Source organism: Aulonocara stuartgranti (genome assembly GCF_965226115.1).
Source record: "Aulonocara stuartgranti genome assembly, chromosome: 3".
Classification (NCBI taxonomy): domain Eukaryota; kingdom Metazoa; phylum Chordata; class Actinopteri; order Cichliformes; family Cichlidae; genus Aulonocara; species Aulonocara stuartgranti.
Window position 1 is genome coordinate 30,557,520 of NC_138941.1, and position 19,450 is coordinate 30,576,969.

A 19,450-nucleotide genomic window follows, 5' to 3' on the forward strand; every position below is an offset into this window, starting at 1 on the left:
CTATTATTTGTGTCAAAATCATTTAATTAAAGACATGACCACAGGCAGTATGGACTGCTTGGCTTATTAAAGCTGCACAAAAAGAGCTGTGTTTGTGTCACTGTAGTGTGATGTTAAATTCACACCACTAAGTAATGCCTGAAATATTTTTTAGGTCAGTGAATAACCAACCCAAAACCCCTGTGGCAAAAGGATTCATTTTTTTAGCTACTGGGTTGAATCTGATTACATTTATTTGTCTTTGAACAGTAGTCTTAGAGGTGATGCAAGATCAAGGTGTGAAGGTGAAAGATATTTGATCTGGGTGGTGGGAAGCACAGAATTTGGCTTAGAAGAGGAGAACTGAGTCAGAGGTAGATGAAAAGGGCACACAATCAAACAATGCACATATTTACACAATGTGCCCTTTATATTGAAGACAACAATAGAGCAGGGCCTGGGGATACAGGATTAAAAGACCTGGGATGATAAAGAGTGCTTGGAGCTCAGCCTTTGAGGGATTATTTCTGTCAATGGTTTTGCCCTGATAAGTCCACTCCAAGCTCTCTAGTAATGGCTCTAAATCTGTTGTATTTGCTTCTGTTTTTAGCCTTGAGTCAGGCCTATGACTTGCCTTTACTATTTCAGGTTTTTAAGTGTGTTTTACATAGACATGATCTATCCTATGTCTCAGAGTAATTTCATTTTGTAACATATCAGTCAAATAGTGTGCTAATTTGCACATCCCAGTCAAAGCTTAATTACTATAACAATCAGTCCCATACCAAAGGATATTCTGTTTACAATGAATTGAAAAAATGATCAAATCTTCATATTTGACAAACAGCAATTAATTCAGCAATTTAATCAGTTATTTGCTTAAAATGAAATTCACGTCACAGTCCCTTATGTGTAAACTACACAACAAAATGCCATCAGCTGCACTCAACAAGCTGTGGAAATTAAACAACCAGCTGAGTAGCTGTGTGTCAGTAAAGGGAGACAACGATGCTGCAGATATATATTCCATAATGACGGGTTTCTGATGGAGTAACTGTTTATAGAAAGATTAGGGGGTTTCCCTCTTTAACCCTTTGGGCACATCCTGTGTGATGGATGACTGATTGCTTCCTTTTGACAGCCACACAGATGGCCCTTCTTACAAAATATATATGTTCAGACTGTTCAGTCATCTACCCCTCTGAAATCTACAGGAAATATTGCAAGGATATGTTTGGGGGTTTTCCCCGAATGCGGATGCAAAAGGAAAAAATGAGGTACTGATATTTTTCAAATGTGTTGTAGTCCCTTTTTTAAGTGGGTTTTATTTTCTCAAGCATGGAATTGTGCTTATGTGCATAGTCACCCTCACAAAGACCCATTTCCCAGCTGTCAATTACTACATTTCATATTATAATGGGGGGGTTTTTTTGCGTTTTGGATTGCTGGTTATGCAAAACAGATAATTTAAAGGTTCTAAAATATTAAACATGTTGCCGGTATCATATCTTTAAAACAGCAGTGATAAAATTGATCAGTATTTGGAGCATTCGACACATTAGCGTTGCTTACTTTAGTCTTCTTTATATGCTCCATTTTGTCCATTTTGGTTTTACATATTTTCATTTATGATTTATTCCAGCATAGTAACATGATTCTGATTAAGTGAACATTTGAGAGCAGCAGAGCTGGCTGTGTTATCATTTCAGATTATATTCTTATGTTTTCAGTGTTCAACTACTTCTTTTCCCACCATCCTCCTCAGATCTAAAGGAAAGCCCTGAGTTATGTAAGAATGGACTGATTTATAACCTAGTTTCTCGCTACATATTTTCATATGCAGCATAACTCATTTATTCTGCTTATTTTGTTCTGTTCTAGTTTCCCTACTGATGATTAGGACTGCAGATAATGTACTTATTTAATGAATCTTGTTAATTCCTAAGGGTGATTGTCATTACAGGGGAAGAGACCTTACATTTTTCTTTTGTTGTCTTTGTGTACTTTATGTGTTCCTTCAGCATTGTGTTTGTGGTTTGCAGGCTATCATGGAGAGCAGAAAGAGGGCAGCAGCTTCTTCCAACTCTCCAAGTTTGGTTTTCTGGTCCTCGTCGTTCCCACGGCAACCAGCCAGGGTCCTAATTGTGGAGGCGCTGCCGCCCCGATGGTCAGAGACCCGCACAGTTCTTTGCGATGCTCTCGACAACTTCTTGTCTCTGGCCTCTAGTCTGGATGGGCCCTGTAGGATACCTCTACTGAGCCTGTATGCCGTCAGCAGGCAGCGGGAATGTCTATTGCCACTTGTGGTAAGATGGATAAAAGTGTAATATTCCTGAAAGCAGTGCAAAACACATTATTTCTCTCCTATAATTGCTTTTTCTTTCATACATAAATATCAGCCCTTTTCCTGCTTTGCATTCTGTCATCCACATTATCTCCCATTTTTATCCATTTTTCATTCCCTGTCACTTTTGTTATTTTAGCAAGTTCGTGGTAACTTCGCCAGGCTGCATTCCTGTGTTGAAGAGCTGAGGTCTATTCCAAGTGAAGGTTGTATCAGAGGAGCAGCCGCGGGAGCTGATCTGCTGCGACAGGCAGTGCTGGACAGTCTGCAGCAGTTTAAACAGTACATCAGACACACCAGCGCTGGCAGTCAGGCCGGCAGCAACATCTCTGTGGAGGTGAGAAGCGACACTTCACAGCAAGAAATGAATTTCTATGTAAAACTGCACATTTGTACAAGTCACAGGGACTGGGTAGCGAGCTCCTCTCAGAGACCACTCTTACCATTGACTTAGGAATCAGCCCCACAGTACAAAGCAGAGAGCAACTATCCTGATCATCTTCCAAAGAAACACACATGTGTGAAAGCTCTGTCTTTATAGTGAAAGAAGACACAAACACCGTACACACTTCTGTAACTTTTAGTGAATCATTTAACTTTGGTTTTCATTTACAGTTGGCAAACAGCTTTTAGAAAGGGTGTCACACACAGCCTGTTTAACTTTGCTGATGGTTAGTGGAGTAATAAACACATATAAAGCCTCTAACTATCTGCACAAAGAGGTTAACAGGCTCTTTCAGTTACTATTTTCAAAAAATTGCTTAGTAGGTTTGTAAGTGCTGATCGATTATACTGAACACACACTGCTAGAGAGCCAGTTAGATCTGTGGTATAAGAGTACCCTGGTAACTGTTACAGTAAATACAAAGCATTAAACCATAATCGTGTTTCTTGTCCTCAAATTCCACTTTGTAGCACAGAAATCTGAGTCTAAATAGTTCTAAATGGCAACAGAAGTGGAGATGCTGGGGATTGAACCCAGGACCTCATACATGCAAAGCATGCGCTCTACCACTGAGCTACATCCCCTATGAGGCACAGGGAGCATGTTGATCATAAAAGCTTTATGAGATTCATCAGCGCTTTCTAAGTAGGAGAACACATTGAGAAATTTCCATCGAAACCGAAGCATTACCTGCGGCAGGTAAATTACTTCTTTCCATCCCCTGAACTGTCAATTAGATCTGTGAGGAGAATAATAGGCACAGTTTTTCATGTTTTTTCATTTACATATTTTTCTTTCTCTGCAGTTGTTGTCACTGGATTTCTTTTTTTTTAAACTTTATCTTCATTTTCATTATCAAGGATAATCTTTTCAGCTGCAGACCAGCTCACGCTAAATAGATCCCCTTTGGATATTCAAGATAGAGGTTCCACTCATACCTATTAAATGAGCTGTCCTCAGGTCCAATTCAGTGTATTAAGCAGCTGCAAAAAACAGACTGAACAAGGCAATCTCATTAGCATGTCTCTGTTAACAACCCTCTGCTAATGGCTCTTCATGTTTTATATGAAACAGTGCACTTAAAATAAGCCTGTCCACATATGAAATGGAGCAAAAGAGCTACTATTTATCTGCTTGTGAACCATCTCTGTAGAAAGAGGACATCGCAAAAAGCTTTAGTAGTTTCAGTGTTTCCCCATTTGAAGGGGAAATCGGATCAGGTACTTAACGCCAGTGTACGAAATAGTGAAGCCAGTTTCCTTAGTGAGCTTCGTGCAGTCAGTTTCAAAAAGTAAATCCTCTTGTATCCTGTTGTATTGACTCATTATTGAACAGTTAAGTGTAACATTACAAGTTTCACTAAAAGCTCATATCTGCTGCTGAAGTTCATAGATCCGTTCAATTCTATTAATGTTGTGTAATGTTTTTTGCTAATGGTATGCAAAAACATGCAGGCTCATAACGCACCGCAGAAAACATTTTTGGTGTCACCAAGTGATAGTTTATGGCATGTGTTCACTCTCACTTTAACAAATTAGATGCTTTCAGCTCACTGAAAACATCTAATTTGTTAAATGTACGGGTCAGGCCGGCAGTCAGCCAGTAAGAACTGTGGTAGCTGCTGAACATTGTGTCCTCTGGACACCAGGCTGTAGGTTGTTGACGAGATTTTGTAAATTCCAGCCAGCTTTTTATGAGGCACTGGACAGATGATTGCACTAAGACCCACTGCTTCCAAGGGTAGGAGATATGAATAACGCTGTTAGGAGACAGTGGAGGAAAAAACAGAAGCATGGCCCTTTGCATGTGTGTCTGTGTGTGCCTTGCTAGCCCACCAATACAATGCATGTTTTCATTCAGATACATGACGCTTAATGCATGCATGTGTTCTCCTTGAGCAGCAGTTTCCATCCACTTTTTCTAAACAGCCGGAAGCCGAGAGCAGCTCTCATCAATAACCGAAATACAATCATCATTTCCTGCTACTGTTAATGTGATTCAGTAGAATGCTAAATGTCAGCCTAGCATTATTTTATCTTTTTTCCCCCATTAGGCATGTAAATGACACAGAAAACTAATTTCATCTCTTCCCATGATCACATTTTTCTGCTTATTTTAAGTTGCTGTCTTTAGTCCAAATGTTCAGCCGAAATCTTCATTATTAAAAAGATAACGGATGAGTAAAAACATTTTTAAAACGTATTACCAGTAGTTTTGTTCATTTACAGATAATGAGAGCTCAGTTAGAGAAAAAAAATAAATTAAAGGGATAGCTCGCTCCCAAATCGAGTTGACATGTTTTCCCTCTTGGGCTGTGATGCTGTTTATCTGTTTAGATTGTTTTGTTGTGTTTTCCAGTTTTATCTGCTGTAGAATACCGCCTTCCCTTGAATATAACAGGACCTGAAGGCATCTGCTTTGGTGCTCAAATACATTTGAAAATCTCAGCAGTAATGTCTCTCTCTAGAAATCTTGAGTAACCCAGTTACTCACAAAGACCCTCAAACCTTGTTCCATACAGAACCCAACATTACAGGTCATTCAGAGGGGGAACCATTAATCTTCACATCATCTTCAAATGAAAAGCCATTAATAAACTCAGATGAGTGACTAGCTCAGGATTTCTGCAAAGAGACAGTTTTTAAAATATTTTTTGTCAAGGTGCAGTATTGTGCAAAAATGTTGAACTGCCCTCACTTCTTTGTGTTTTTGTAAAACAAATGCGAGGTAGTTTACTGAAACATGCAAATAGAGATACAGAAATGCAACTCTAACAACTTGAAAGTCAGTGTGTGATGTGACCATCTTTGTTCTATAACACAGTGTGAACTGTCTCAGACAAGTGTTATTGCAGTTTCTTGAAGTAGTCTTCAGGAATACTTTTCCAAGGTTTTTAAAGGACATTCAAAAGTCTTCTTTTAATGTTGGCTGACTTTTGTTCTGTTCTTTCCGGCACTACCTCAATAATGTTGAGGTTCAGGCTCTGTGTATGCTAATCCATCACTGATAGTAGTCCATAGTAGTAGTTTTATGTTTTTCCATCAAGGTATGTTTTTACCTATAATGTAGGCACTATTCTATCATTATCCTTCTTCTGAAATATTGACGATAGTTTGAACCAAACATGTGGATTTATCAGCTGTTGCTTCTGATTTTCAAACCAGTTTATGTGTAATTTAGCATATCTAAGTCTTTTCTAGTTGTTTCCCTTCCTTAAATTGGGATTGGCTTCTTGACAGCCACTCTTCCACTGAAATTAGTTCGTATGAGGCTTCAGTGAATTGTAGATCGAATAACACAAGGACCAGCTGTATCTCTTAGGTCGTTTATCAGGTTCAGCTCTTGAGTTAGTTGCCTTTATATGCTTGAATGAGTGTTAAGAGGCTTAACACATAACAAAAACTTAGAGATACAGTACATACAGTCATACACCTTTAGAGTGTCTTTAAATGTAGAGTTGAGTATGCATGTACCACTATCCTTTTGGGCTGACATTGTTTTGTATCTAGTGGTTGTGACATCACATGTTCATTTTAGTAACTGTAATTTACTGCATGTCATGTCCCCAAACTCCCAACAGACACAGCACTGTCAGACATAAAGAATGCTTTGTTGTGGTGTTGCTGTGTCCTGTGACTCTGATATAATCCTTCATAAAACCAGCTGGAACACTTCAAATACAGAAAGGTTTTGGAAAAGAGTTGTGGCAAAGAACATCAATGTGGCTTGCTAATGAAAAGTGATAGTGTTTGTGTAGTGTGGTTGTGGAAGAGCAGCGAATGGGTTACATCATCGCAAGACATCACAGATTAATTGCAGCACACTTGAGTTGAAGTAGTGTGAATGGCATGGATGTCATTCTCATCAGTCGGCGCATAAAACAAGTAGTGGCCAGAATATTGTGCAGTGTGGTTTAAAGAAGCATTAAGAGGGCACCTCTCAGTTCTTTTTGAGCCTGATGACTTTTTTGCACTGTGTTGCATTGAGGTCAGCTTGCCCCTTGACATTGGAAACCTAATGAAATGTCTATGTCTGTGCTCCTGGGAGCAATATTTGTGCTGCTTCCCCAGGTTACTCTGGTGACCAGCCAGCCAGGCCGTAGCATTGTTCATCAGCTGGAGATGGGGCTCAAAGATGCTGACCTGGTTTCACTGAAGCGACTCCTGGTAGTGCAGATCTACAGTACAGGAGACTGGGGCCAAGACACTCTCTCACCTGAGGCCGCCGCACCCTCAGAGACTGAAGGTAGGAAATACAAATACACACACAAAACACAAGACTGGAACATGCACACACACTCAGACCCACACAAATTGAGACTGTAGGGTCATTAAAGAGGAGACAGGCTGTCAGCTGTTACTGCAGGCTAACCAGGAGTGCATGTAACTCAGTTTAAAACAACAAGCAAAAAGCATTAACAAACACTCAGTCCTCATGAAGTCTGTTATCTATTTCCAAAGCAGACTTGACTCCTCCGCACTTTCCACATATCTCCCCCCCCCCCGTGCTTTCTTAATCATGCTCTGCGAAGCTGTGTAGCACTGACCCATTTATAACACCCTATTTTTACTATTTTTTTTACTGTTTTCAGCATATCTGCGCGCCACACTCATCACATATGTCACGGTTTGTATAACTTGGCTACAATCCAAACATTTGCCAGTCCTCTCTTAGAGAGCCTGATTTCATAATCACATGTCATGTTTTTTAATTACACGAAGGTTCAAGTGATGTGGTTTGGTTTGAGTAAGTAGAGGGTGCAATGAGGGCTGCGTAGGAATAAAGGGGTGAAAAGGGAGAAGAACAGAAAGTGAGAAAGAAACATCCAAGTGGGAGCAAATAATGAGGACTGAGGCGTTTCATATAAAACTATTTGTGCATCGTCTGTTTATTCCTTGATCATAAATAGTTATTTGTATCTGTGGAGAAAATGACTTAGCAGACTTTAAGATTGGGTTGTTTTTTTCTCAGAAGTGTGTGTGCGTGTGTGTGTGTGTGTGTGTGTGTGTGTGTGTGTGTGTGTATGAGAGAGCGATGCTGGAAACATTATACTAATGATGTTTCAGAGGAGACAAACTGTATTATGCAAAATCCACTCTCATTGTTCTTGAACATAATTAAGTGTCCCCACTGTGTCTAGAGGCCCAGAAGTCATGAGAAAGTTTCTTTGCTTTCTCCATAGATCAGAATATGTGTCTCTGAATGAGCCATTCGGATTTTGAGCGGCTTTTAACGTTAAAAGGGGATAACCACAGCTCCTGACTGCCAAAGAGAGCTCTTAAATCATAAATAAACAGATGCAGTTCGCCATTGTTATTTTCTTGCTGGAGTAGTGTTCTGTTAACTTTGTTGAACATACAGCCTGCAGGTCTGAACTAACCCATCAAAGAGTAGAGTCTGGCCCTCTGGATGGATTTGCAGAGTGTGAAGATTGGAGAAGGAAGGTGTAATTTTGGACTTTCAACTGTAATTTGCACCAGAAAGCATGTTCCAAGGTGTTAAGAATGGATAGCATAGAAAACATCATGTTGCCAATCATCTGTCTGAATCATAATCAGTTTTATAGCCTTAAATTACCTATAATACCACAAGATAAAAAACTTGCACGGTATGTACCACCGACAGTTAGAGGAAGTGGCTGACATCCAGAAATCCTACCAGTGGCTGGACAAAGCTGGACTGAAAGACAGTACAGGCACTAATCATGCCAGCACAGGAACAAGCTCTGAGCACAAGATCCATAGAAGCTGGGGTCTACCACACCTGGCAAGACCCCAGGTGCAGGCTGTGTAAAGATGCCCCTGAGACAATCCAGCACATAACAACAGGGTGCAAGATGCTAGCAGGCAGGGCATACATGGATCGCCATAACCAAGTGTTCAGCATAGTATACAGAAACATCTCCCGAGGTCAAAATGGGAGACGCCCCCTAGGGTGGTTGAGAATAATTGAGCTAAGATCATGTGAGACTTCAAGATACAGACGGACAAAATGGGGATGGCTAACCAACCGGACATAGCGGTGTTAGGCAAACAGAAGAAGACAGCCATAGTGATAGATGTAGCCATACTGAATGACAGCAACATCATGAAGAAGGAACACAAGAAGCTCGTGAAGTACCAAGGGCTCGGAGAAGAGCTTGAGAAGATGTGGAGGGTGAAGGTAACAGTGGTCCCAGTGGGAAGCGGAGCACTAGGACTCCCAGAGATCTCTGTTCAGAAGAGCGCAGTCCTAAGAACAGCTGAGATACTGCACAGGATCCTCAAGCTAGAGGATAGAGAGAAATTCAACCTTCATATTTTTAACATTTTCAGAGTTCCTCATGGTATACAGGGCTGAAACAAAATTCTGTACTTCCTATTTTATTCTTACTTTCAATTTCATACATTAAATTTGTACTTGATAATTGCTTCTAATTGCTGATAATGGACGCTCTGCGGTCCTAGTTTTATTGGATTTATCCTCGGCCTTCGATATGGTAGATCACAACATCTTATTAGCGAGGCTTGAGCATACTGTAGGCATTAAAGGTGTTGCCCTTGATTGGTTTAAATCATACCTCTCCAATAGGTTCTTCTCTGTCAACCTGGGCACTTGCTCTTCCTCCGCTGCACCTGTCTGCTGTGGTGTGCCTCAAGGATCTGTGTTAGGCCCTATTCTTTTCTCACTGTATATGCTCCCTCTAAGTGCAATCTTTGAGAAATACCGCACCGCTTTCCACTGCTATGCTGACGATATACAGATCTACTTTGAACTAAATGATGATCTTGCTTTGTCCTTCCATTGTTTCCAAGAGTGCATGCGCGAGGTCAAAGAATGGCTCCTAGCAAACTCTCTTATCCTAAATGATAAGAAAACTGAAATCGTGGTATTTGGCAGCAACGTTCCTCGTGGCCAACTTCGTGAAGCCTTTGGTTCCCTTACCAGCTCCCTTTCTGACACTGTTAGCAATCTGGGCGTGTTGCTTGACAGCTCGTTCAAACTCGATAAACAAGTGTCAGCTGTAGTCAGATCTAGTTTCTACCAACTCCGTCTCATCTCTAAGGCTAGGCAGTATGTTCTGCATAAGGACCTGGAAAAGCTCATCCACGCCTTTGTGACCTCAAGGCTGGATTACTGCAACTCACTTTATTTTGGTCTTCCTTCTGCCCTCCTTCATAGACTGCAGACAGTCCAAAATGCTGCGGCACGCATTCTGACCAGAACTGGGAAGTTTGCCTGTATCACTCCTGTTCTAGCTGACCTGCATTGGCTACTCATAAAATACCGCATCCAATTTAAAATACTGCTGCTTACGTTTAAAATGACCAACAACACAGCACCGAGCCACCTCAAGGAACTCCTTAAATCGTATGTTCCTGCCAGAGCATTAAGATCATCTACTCAGTTACTCTTGGTGCAGCCTAGATCTCGGCTGAAGTCTAGAGGTGACCGGGCGTTTGCCCTGGCTGCACCAGAGTTGTGGAATAACCTTCCGATTGTGATCCGGACGTCCGATTCTATCCAATCTTTTAAATCACGGTTAAAAACCTATTTGTTTAATCTCGCCTGTCCTGCTTGTTAATGCTCGCACCTGACTCTTAGACTTACTCTATTTTTTCTTATACATATTTTTTATGGCTTGTGCTTTTATTATGTTTTTATTTTGATATGCATTTTATATTACCCCTGTGTATTAGTGGCATTGACCTGTGAGTATATTTGATACTTTGCTAAGGCCTTATAATACTCGTGTTACTTCTCTGTCTCTTATGTTAAGCACTTTGGTATACCGCTGGTTTTTAAATGTGCTCTATAAATAAAGATTGTTGTTGTTGTTGTTGATGATATTCAAAACTAGGATATATCCCATGATATTGATGGAAGTTGGATATAGAAAAAAATCTTGTTTACCAAAAACAAGATTTTGACTTATACATGTTATACTAGCATTTGAAATGTAACTTCTTGTAAACGTGTACAGTGTTATACATACCCTTTAACTCATTCGAGACAGTTGTATCAGTTATGCAATGCTGCCTGCAAAACTGCTCTTATACCTGATCCCCTGCTACAGCTTTTATATAATATCTAAGGAAAAACGTTGTTGCTTTGTTCCATTAGTCCTCGTGAGGCCTTTGCTCCCCATGGAGTCAATGTTAGCGTGAAGCGGCCTTTAAAAAAACAGAGGTACTTAGTCCTTGCACAGGCAGTCAGGTGAAAGAGAGGATAGTGTGTTACATGTGCGTTTTTTAGAACTAAAAGTATTTAGAATAAAATATTGAGGAACCACAAAATAAGTGTCCCTGAATCAGTGCCTCAAGTACACATTTTTTTGTGTTTTTGTGTTATTGTATTTGTAGATCAATATGCGGGGGCACTCATTCCGATCTCTCCCCTGTATCTAATCAAACAGCAATGCCATTCAACATAGAGATGTTTGGAAAGAGCCTTGGAGATGTGGTTTTGTAGTTACTGCAGTCTGATGATTGACTTTGATGAGGATGCCACTGGGAATACATCACTGTGTTCCTCCGCAGTGTTGTTGAAGTGTTTATAGCACAGAGTGTTTGAAACATGACAGTCACTCTAACTTGATGATACTACGGCTTCCATCATCAGAGATATATCAGTAACAGTGGTCCTCCTAGACCTTTGATGTCCCACAAAAAGCTGTTAGCATTCATTCTTTCCATAGTAGAGTGGGCAGGATTGTTGAAACCCTAATGTCTGCACAGAGTTATTGGTTCCACTAGTTCGTAGTGGTTCCACTCTTCTGTGCATTTTGATTGTTGTGCAATCACGCTTAAAGACCTTGTTTGACTTATTTTATTTGTTTTAATTAAAGAACTTGAAAGGGGCTTGTAATTCCCAGCTCATTCAACAGTTCCATATCTTTATTCTTAGACTCGACTAGAGTAGCTTTCCATGATTCATTTAGAAATAATCTTTATATATCTTATACTGTGCCTTGGTGCATCCTCTTACTTCATCCTCTGTCTTAAATAAGTTGTTTCAACACCCTTCAGCTGCCTTTTAGACCAGAATTCTTTTGATTGGCTGCTCGTCATAAACAAGAAGATTAGAACAGCGGGTGGAGCTTATGTACCTGACGCGACCATATTAGGGATATGTGCTGTAAATGACATCATATTGATCCAGTAGGAGAAAACCACAGATTTTTGAGCCTGACCTCATTATTTGAGACTCCGGCCAAATTTAATATGAACATCTATTGTAACAGAACATACAGTACAATAATTTATTTAAATAAAGCAAGAGAGAGATTATAATACATCACATGCTCTATTTGTATGATAAACTTTGACATGAATGTGTTACATTTTAGTATCTTACTAACAGGAAAACCTCAAATGTTTTGGATAAGAGTCAGCCAGTACAGAAAAGGGAATGGGGTCAGTGCTTCATCCAAGAGCTACACTGACCTCAGAGTTCATCTGGCTGAAAAACCAAAGCAGGGTTTAATCAAGACATAAGAAGTCTGGGTGTCTAGCCAGTATGAATTCAACTCACATTCACTGGATGCTCTAAGAGGTCCAAATTGTGTTTAGTCAGTCTGTTGAACACCCTAGTGGAAGCGTGACAGGTTGATTGCTGCTCTGACACCTTTGATGGGGTCTAACCCGCAGTAGTAAATGCAGAGCTGCTCAGATGTGACACACAGAGAGATACTGCTGCTGTACCTTTTCAGTTATTAGTCGATTTCTTTTGTCATTTCTCCATTTTCAGTTACAAAAAGCAGTGTGCGGCTAGACACCGGCCCCGCTTCACAAACATTTTTGGAAGCCGTGTTGATACTCTTGAATCTGGGCGCATCATTCAACACCAGACAATTTGGTTTAGCTCTGTTTGTGTGTGTGTGTGTGTGTGTGTGTGTGTGTGTGTGTGTGTGTGTGTGTGTGTGTGTGTGTGTGTGTGTGTGTGTCAGTTATTTATTCCACAGAGTGAGGCATAGTGCAGGAAATGGGTGGGATATCCATTTTTCTTTTGTACAAAGTAAAACAAAAACCATAACTATTTTTTTCCCTCTGTCTCTGTTTCGCTTGTCATTCTAACTTGTTGTCTTATATCATGTCTGAAAGGGCATGCGGCAGATTTATACTGTCATTTTCTGTCTGTGTGCATTTGTGCCTGAGAAGCAGTATTTGTTATTATTATATCTGACCTTACAGATGAAAAATCAGCTCTTAATGGAGTTGTTAAGATTTCTCACCTTGACACTCAATTTCAAACATAATTTTTAAGTGTTCCAGATTTTGTTTGAATCTCTCTTACGAGCACTTTTTAATTTGGTTTTACAGTCAAGGTTAGGAGAGGGCCGAGTTAACGGTCCTCACAAAAATGAAAGTATAGATATGTGAGTGTCTGTAAGCCAACGCCTTGACGAGCATCCGGTTTTTGTTGAAACTCCACCGATGTGTCCTTAAATGTTAGGTCTGTTCTGTAATTTTACAGCTGAGCATCAGGGAGACGATACAGAAATGGGTCACGGAGTGAGACAGAGACAGGGATGATTATGGCACCAGTGGTTTTGGTTTCCTCTTCACAGCTAAACAGCAACATTGTTGACTGAAACAGAGTCAACAAGCTGTCCCACTCTGAATGCAGCTGCTCCTAAGGGATAGTCAGAGATAGTCAGGCGTGAAAACTAATTATTTCTGTGCTGATTGATGAGCGAAAAATTATATGGCATTGTTTAGCTGTATTCAAACACATCTCATCCTTTGTCATTCGTCTCTGCAAAATAGTGCATCAATCTGATGCACTATTTTGTGATGTCAGATGTCAGTTTATTATAAATGTTATGCATTACATTAAAATCTAGTGAAGTGTGTGTTTTAGATTGAGACATTAAAAGGTGTTTATCATTGGCAGTATCAATCTGATTTTTATTAAATATGATTGTAATTGTAAACTTGACATTTAAGTTGACATTTTCTGCAAACCATATTTCCAGCTGCATTTTCAAAGTACACACACAGGATAATGAAAGCAAAATCAGATGGTTGTTTCCTTTGTGAAAGGCTGCTTTTTTTTTTTAATCATTTCATTCACTCATAAACAGTCTAAAAGGGCCTTTGTGTTATAATTCATTATAATACTGATGTCAGAATTTGATGAAAGTATCCTAATTTATGTCACTCATCAATTTAACCTCCATTCAACAATTTAAAACTACAACTGTGCTCACTGAAGCTGTACCTGAGCGAAATGGTGCATTGACAATATAGTGTAGCTTGACAGTATTGTCCATTCAATCCAATTTCCACAGGTGTAAATCGAGTACCTAGCCTTTACAAGCATCTGTGAAAGAATGGGTTGTTGTTCACTGAATTTGAGCTGCGATGCTGTCAGGTCGTGAAATTTCTTGTAGGAGAAGGAAACCCCCGACTGAGACAGCGTGTAATATACGTGCAGGAGTTGCAGTACCAGCAGGGGGAGATGATATATTTAAAGCCACGAAGGTCTGAAGTACATTCCAGGATCCTTAATCACCAGAAATGATTAAGCTAGATGACTAATATGTATTTACACATAAATGTGTTCTTAATGTCTGTTTAAAGCTTTCCTGTGGTTATTTTAATTTTGGCTTGAAATAAAATATTTTTTCCTTTACTGTTACTGCAGCTTACTGCAACTTCTGCACGCGTGTCCATTTCATGTTTTAGAAAGGCAAAGCGTGAAAAGAACACGGTGGACCGGTGTGTCTATTACATGTTTTGCTGTCATACTGGGTTGAAAGCACACTGCTGTTTGTGTCTTATCTCTGTTTTCTAGTTACTAGCATTAGCGCTACTCTGCTAGCCTGCGACACTGTCTCATTTATATGCATTACGCTTTTTTCCTCTACTGTCTGTCTTTGAAATATGAAAGATTGTCATTTTTTTCCATTGAAGTTTCTATCTATAAAAGACCTGGACACATGCCTGGCTACATACTCTTCCTGCAATTGATTCTTATAGTTGGATTTTTGATCAAACGACAACTGTTGCTAAGCTGCATGCTAGGCGTGGACAGATTGATCCAAATGTCAGTAATATCGATGCCAACATTGGTATTGGTGTCGAATCAGTACTAAAGTGACCAGCTTGATGATTTAGTTTGTTTCAATGTTTCAATACATTGTTTGCGTTTCATGAAAAAGTAGCTCTGTCTGTGCAAACACAGCTCCTCTCATGCTGGCACTTTATGCTCCGCCCCCTCCTTCCGGCTCCGATGTGTTTTGCTGATGTGCGGTCGCTCAGCTGCACTGACAAAACACATGTGGGCTGCAGAGTGAGAAAGAGGAGCATTGTGTAGAGAGACTTTACAGCTGTTAATGAAAACAGTGCAAACAGCAATATATGTATGAAAGAAATTTCATACTTTGTCAACACTACTGATTTATTAAATACATTTTTATTTTCCCCAAAACAGGCCACAAAAGAAACAAAGGAAGAGGGAAATCCTTTAGACACACCTAGACCTCCACACAGAGGTCAGAGGTCACTGACAGAGTCCTGTCAGAGATACACAGAATATCCAGGTAGCTCATTTAGTGGCAAAAGTAATGTTTCAATCATGACTCTTCAACATTAGTTAAGGTTAGTTACCACAGTGTTATTGGTCATCATAACTGTTACTTTACCAGACTGACTACCTATAAAAAAAACTGCAGTCAGACATTAAAATAATATATTCAACCCATATGAAACATACTACATAAATTATTTTAATGAAATTGAATAAAAAAGAAAAATACTTCAAACTTGAAGTATGAATATGTCTGAATATAATACCCTTTTATGGTGACTGTCAAGTTATTTTTATTTATGTAGCACATTAGAAGTTGATCTAAAGTGCTTTTCATGCAAACACATTAATACAGCAAAACACACTCACAGTAGAAAACGAAATTCAGACATCTAGTTGTCATTAAAATATATCCACATGAAGTATATTGATGATGCAGACTTCATAAATCATGGCCCACTGCTCTCCCCTGCATACACTGCTTTTATAACTTACAAGTAGGAGTATCTGTGATAACCAAATTGTATTTTTTGCAGTATCATACACCACTGCAACTACACAGAGAGAGAAGCAGAATGGTGGTATCTTGTAGAATATGGGTTACAACTGACCATTCAAAGAGGTTTCAATAGAGGGAGAGTCTGATGAGGAGGCTGAAGTCTGCCAAAATAATATAGTATGTGACATGTTTTTAAAAACATGTTTGCTAGTACAGTATTGTACAGGACTCCCTCTACCAAGACTCAAGCATGTATTTTGGTTGGGTGTCCAGATGCCAGTTAATCTAAATGCCTCTTTGGCAGCAGAGCAAATATCCTCCAGTTTGGCTGAGCTGAAATTGTCATTTTCACATTATGAATTATTAGAGGCACTAACAGACAGATGCTCTGCTCCTTTGCAGAGGAGAAATGGTATGTAAATCCATTTCAGTTTCAAGTGTAAGGTCTTCACACACCTACCACAACAAATCCCTGTGAATATTTTGTGTGTTTAAAGGATTTTTCGCACTCACCTTTCTTAATGTAGTAGTTCGAACTGACCATTTATTTTTATTGCACGAATTAGCAGCATTTAGTTTTGCGAACCAAGCCGGATTTTAATGATTTTTTAGATCCGAATCCAATCAGATCACTGCATTTAGCTCATAACTCAAATCGCTTACCAGGCGTGAATATACGGTGAGATGAAACTAGTAAAAAAAAACATACTATTTTATCTAAACTACTTTTTAGAGCATGCAAAGCTCATGTGAACACACAACAAGTAACAACCAATTACAAGAGAGAAGATTCAAATCAACCAATTAGATGTAAAGATTAAATGAATTGGCAGCTAAAGTTAACAAATTGATTGCATTCTGTGTAACTGACAGCAAAATCTTGGTAAATTGCTTCAGCACCACCCGCAAGATACTGATTGTAAAGTTAGAGGAGCAAGTTGTATCTACAAAAACTGTCCTGAGAAAGTTGCTCTATAGACCTGTGGGGTGTTTCTGTTTGTGTTCCTAGCTTTAAAAACATGTCACAGATGCAAGGTAAAAGCTAAAAAGCCTTGATCAAATTATAATGGGTCTACATAAAGCTGTTAGATGGCACTCCTCTCACTCAAGTGCCTGCAGAGCAAAAGGCTCAGGATGTTGGCTTTGTGAACAACGTTGTTTAAGAGAAAACACATTTTTGTTTAGTAAAAAAATCATCATGTCATCCACGATAATACCAGAATAATTTTTTACGTACTATATAAATGTTACATCGTAATACCATTGCTATAGCAACACCATCTATGTTCCCGAATGTGTGCAGGAACGAGAAGAGCCTGCGCTTGTCTCCAATGACGTTTAGTACCTAAAAAGGAGGCTACTTAAAAACCTTCTAAAAGCACAATACTTTGGTAACAACAAACTTTGCACCACTTAAGGCAAAAACACATCGCTGAGTCATCCAGGCCACGAAGCATGTGACAGTACTGTGCAGCTCCTGACAAGTAATTCGTAAAGAAGGCTGGAAAATAGCCTTCATTTACTTATGCGTATAAATGCAAGCTGCAAGCACTGAAAAAAACAGTTTTCTGTATTGTTAGAAATGTCGTTTTCACTGTTATTAGTATTTTGATTAAATTGAATTTTGAGGCTATATCACCCATCCCTAATGGCAGTCCATCTTAATACCAAGGATGCTGATTTGGTACGAGAAAAATTTTACAGATTTTTAGCGAACACAACAATTAGTGAGAATGTTTTCTTTGCAGCAATCCCACCAAAAATAATAAACACATTTCCATACAGCAACACATAATTGGATTTTTGCTTTGCAATAGTTCCACCAATAAGAGGGGAAGAGGCGATGGTATATATAGAAGTACAGAGAAAGGGTGATAAAGACCTGATTCCAGAAAAAAGAAGAAGAAGAAGAAGGAAACAGGAAAAAAAGACCACATTTTGACTGACAGGTGTTGATAATGGTATCAGTAGGTAGGCAGATAGCCTCTTGCTTTTTACCTGATTGAAGTCAATACATTGGGGTCACTGGAGGCTGACTGACTATAATCCAAATAGCCATTTGCAGTTTATACTACATCCTTTGTGTGAGAAGCAGGAGAGACCAGTCAAAGATTCCTCTGGAAAAAAGAAACTCCAACCAAGGTAGAGGTGGAACCCTCACCTTATGCTTACTTAATAATTATTTCATGTAATTATTTCACGTAACAGATATCACACAGGATAACTTGACCTGTAAATTGTATGTGTTTCTCTGTTATTTCCATAGCCTGGAAATGCTAAGGAAATACATCTATACATCATATATGCAAAGCTTTCTTTACCTCAAAACTCCTATTGTTAGCACGCCTATTTAAACTCCTATAGATAGATAGTAGATGTATATGTGACTGGTTCACACCATCTGGGGCTCAATAATATAAAGAGATTGTCACCAAAAAAAGAGACTATGAGATAAAAAATCCCTGTGTTCAGGAAATGAAGTTAATTTTTGAGTCTGTTTGCTTTTCTACACCAGTCTGGGATTTTTTTCGTTGTTGTTTTGTTTTGCCATTAAGCTGGTCGTAGATGAGCAAAGCAGGGTAATCCGTTACTAAACAGCTGCAATTAGTAGTTTTATAATGAAATACAAATGTCCCCAGTAGTTTAAAAATACTGATTATCTTAAGGGTTTGTGGCAGACAAAAGCAAAGACAATTGGGATGTGCTTGCTAAAAGTTAGGAGTAGATAATATGATGGACTGGATCCAAGATGAATTCAGCATGCCAAATCATGTTTCTGCCAGCCTTAACAGGGTAACACTTTCCTCCCTTCAGACTGGAGAAATATGAACTCTTCTGCAGCTCTCAGACTTCATCCATCTGCTGCTGTCTCTTAGTTCCTTAGAAAAAGAACGTGCAGGTGCATGTTCAGTCTGTTACATACAGCCCATTCAACAGTTTCTATTCACACTTTAATATTAGGTGTTGTTTTCAGCGCAGTGCAGCTTCTATACACGAGTCTTGATCGTGATTGGGATTCATGAGAAAAGTAAAATGCTTTAGTGTTTTTTGCAAAGTCACTGTTGGCACTGGAGGCCACCGCTGTGATAGAAACCCATAGTCACTCAAAAACACCATCTGGAGCAGCTAGACTGACAGATTATTACCATCTGTCTCTTATGAACACCTGGACCTTTGTGATCTGAGCTCGATCTTTCTCTCTCTCTTTCTGTTTCTGGGCCTGTTTAATCACAAACAGTATGATTGCATAGAGGATTTAATCTCCCGCATTTAGTTGGTTACCCAAAGACTATTATCACTAGTTGTAAAGTGCCTATGTGTTGTCATCTGTTCACACTGCTACTGCTTGCATAGCGTGCATGTTATCATGCAGTGCTTAGACAACAGGCATAAAAGCACCGGCTATAAACAGACATATTATAAGAGAGAGAAATGGCACTTTAAGATTCCTGCATGTAAATTTATTGGAGAATTCCACAAGAGAAAAATGTAAGTGTTGCTGTCAGATTTCAGTGGTAATTATATACATGCATTCTTTATTTGACCACTGAGATTAAGTCAATACATACATATTAGATCAAAATAACTGCTTTGCGATGCTGCAGGCTTGTTTCTATAAATACTGTAAGATATTGAAGGGAAGTTTGTGTGGCTTCTGTGTCGTAGACAC

General features: G+C 39.3%; 1 protein-coding gene across 6 annotated transcripts in view; it reads left to right on the top strand.

Moving 5' to 3' along the window:
• m1ap (meiosis 1 associated protein) overlaps positions 1-19,450 on the top strand; it is a 58,549-nt gene that overhangs the window by 840 nt on the left and 38,259 nt on the right. For 4 of the 6 annotated variants that reach the window (XM_082523046.1, XM_082523043.1, XM_082523048.1 and 1 more), the window contains 3 exons: positions 2,022-2,285; positions 2,463-2,660; positions 6,839-7,013. In XM_082523046.1, coding sequence (XP_082379172.1) covers positions 2,028-2,285; positions 2,463-2,660; positions 6,839-7,013 — 631 coding nt within the window. In that variant the 5' untranslated portion in view covers positions 2,022-2,027. Of the gene's footprint in view, positions 1-236; positions 354-1,709; positions 1,769-2,021; positions 2,286-2,462; positions 2,661-6,838; positions 7,014-19,450 lie in introns of those variants that run through there. The other 2 variants (XM_082523044.1, XM_082523047.1) reach the window with 2 other exon arrangements.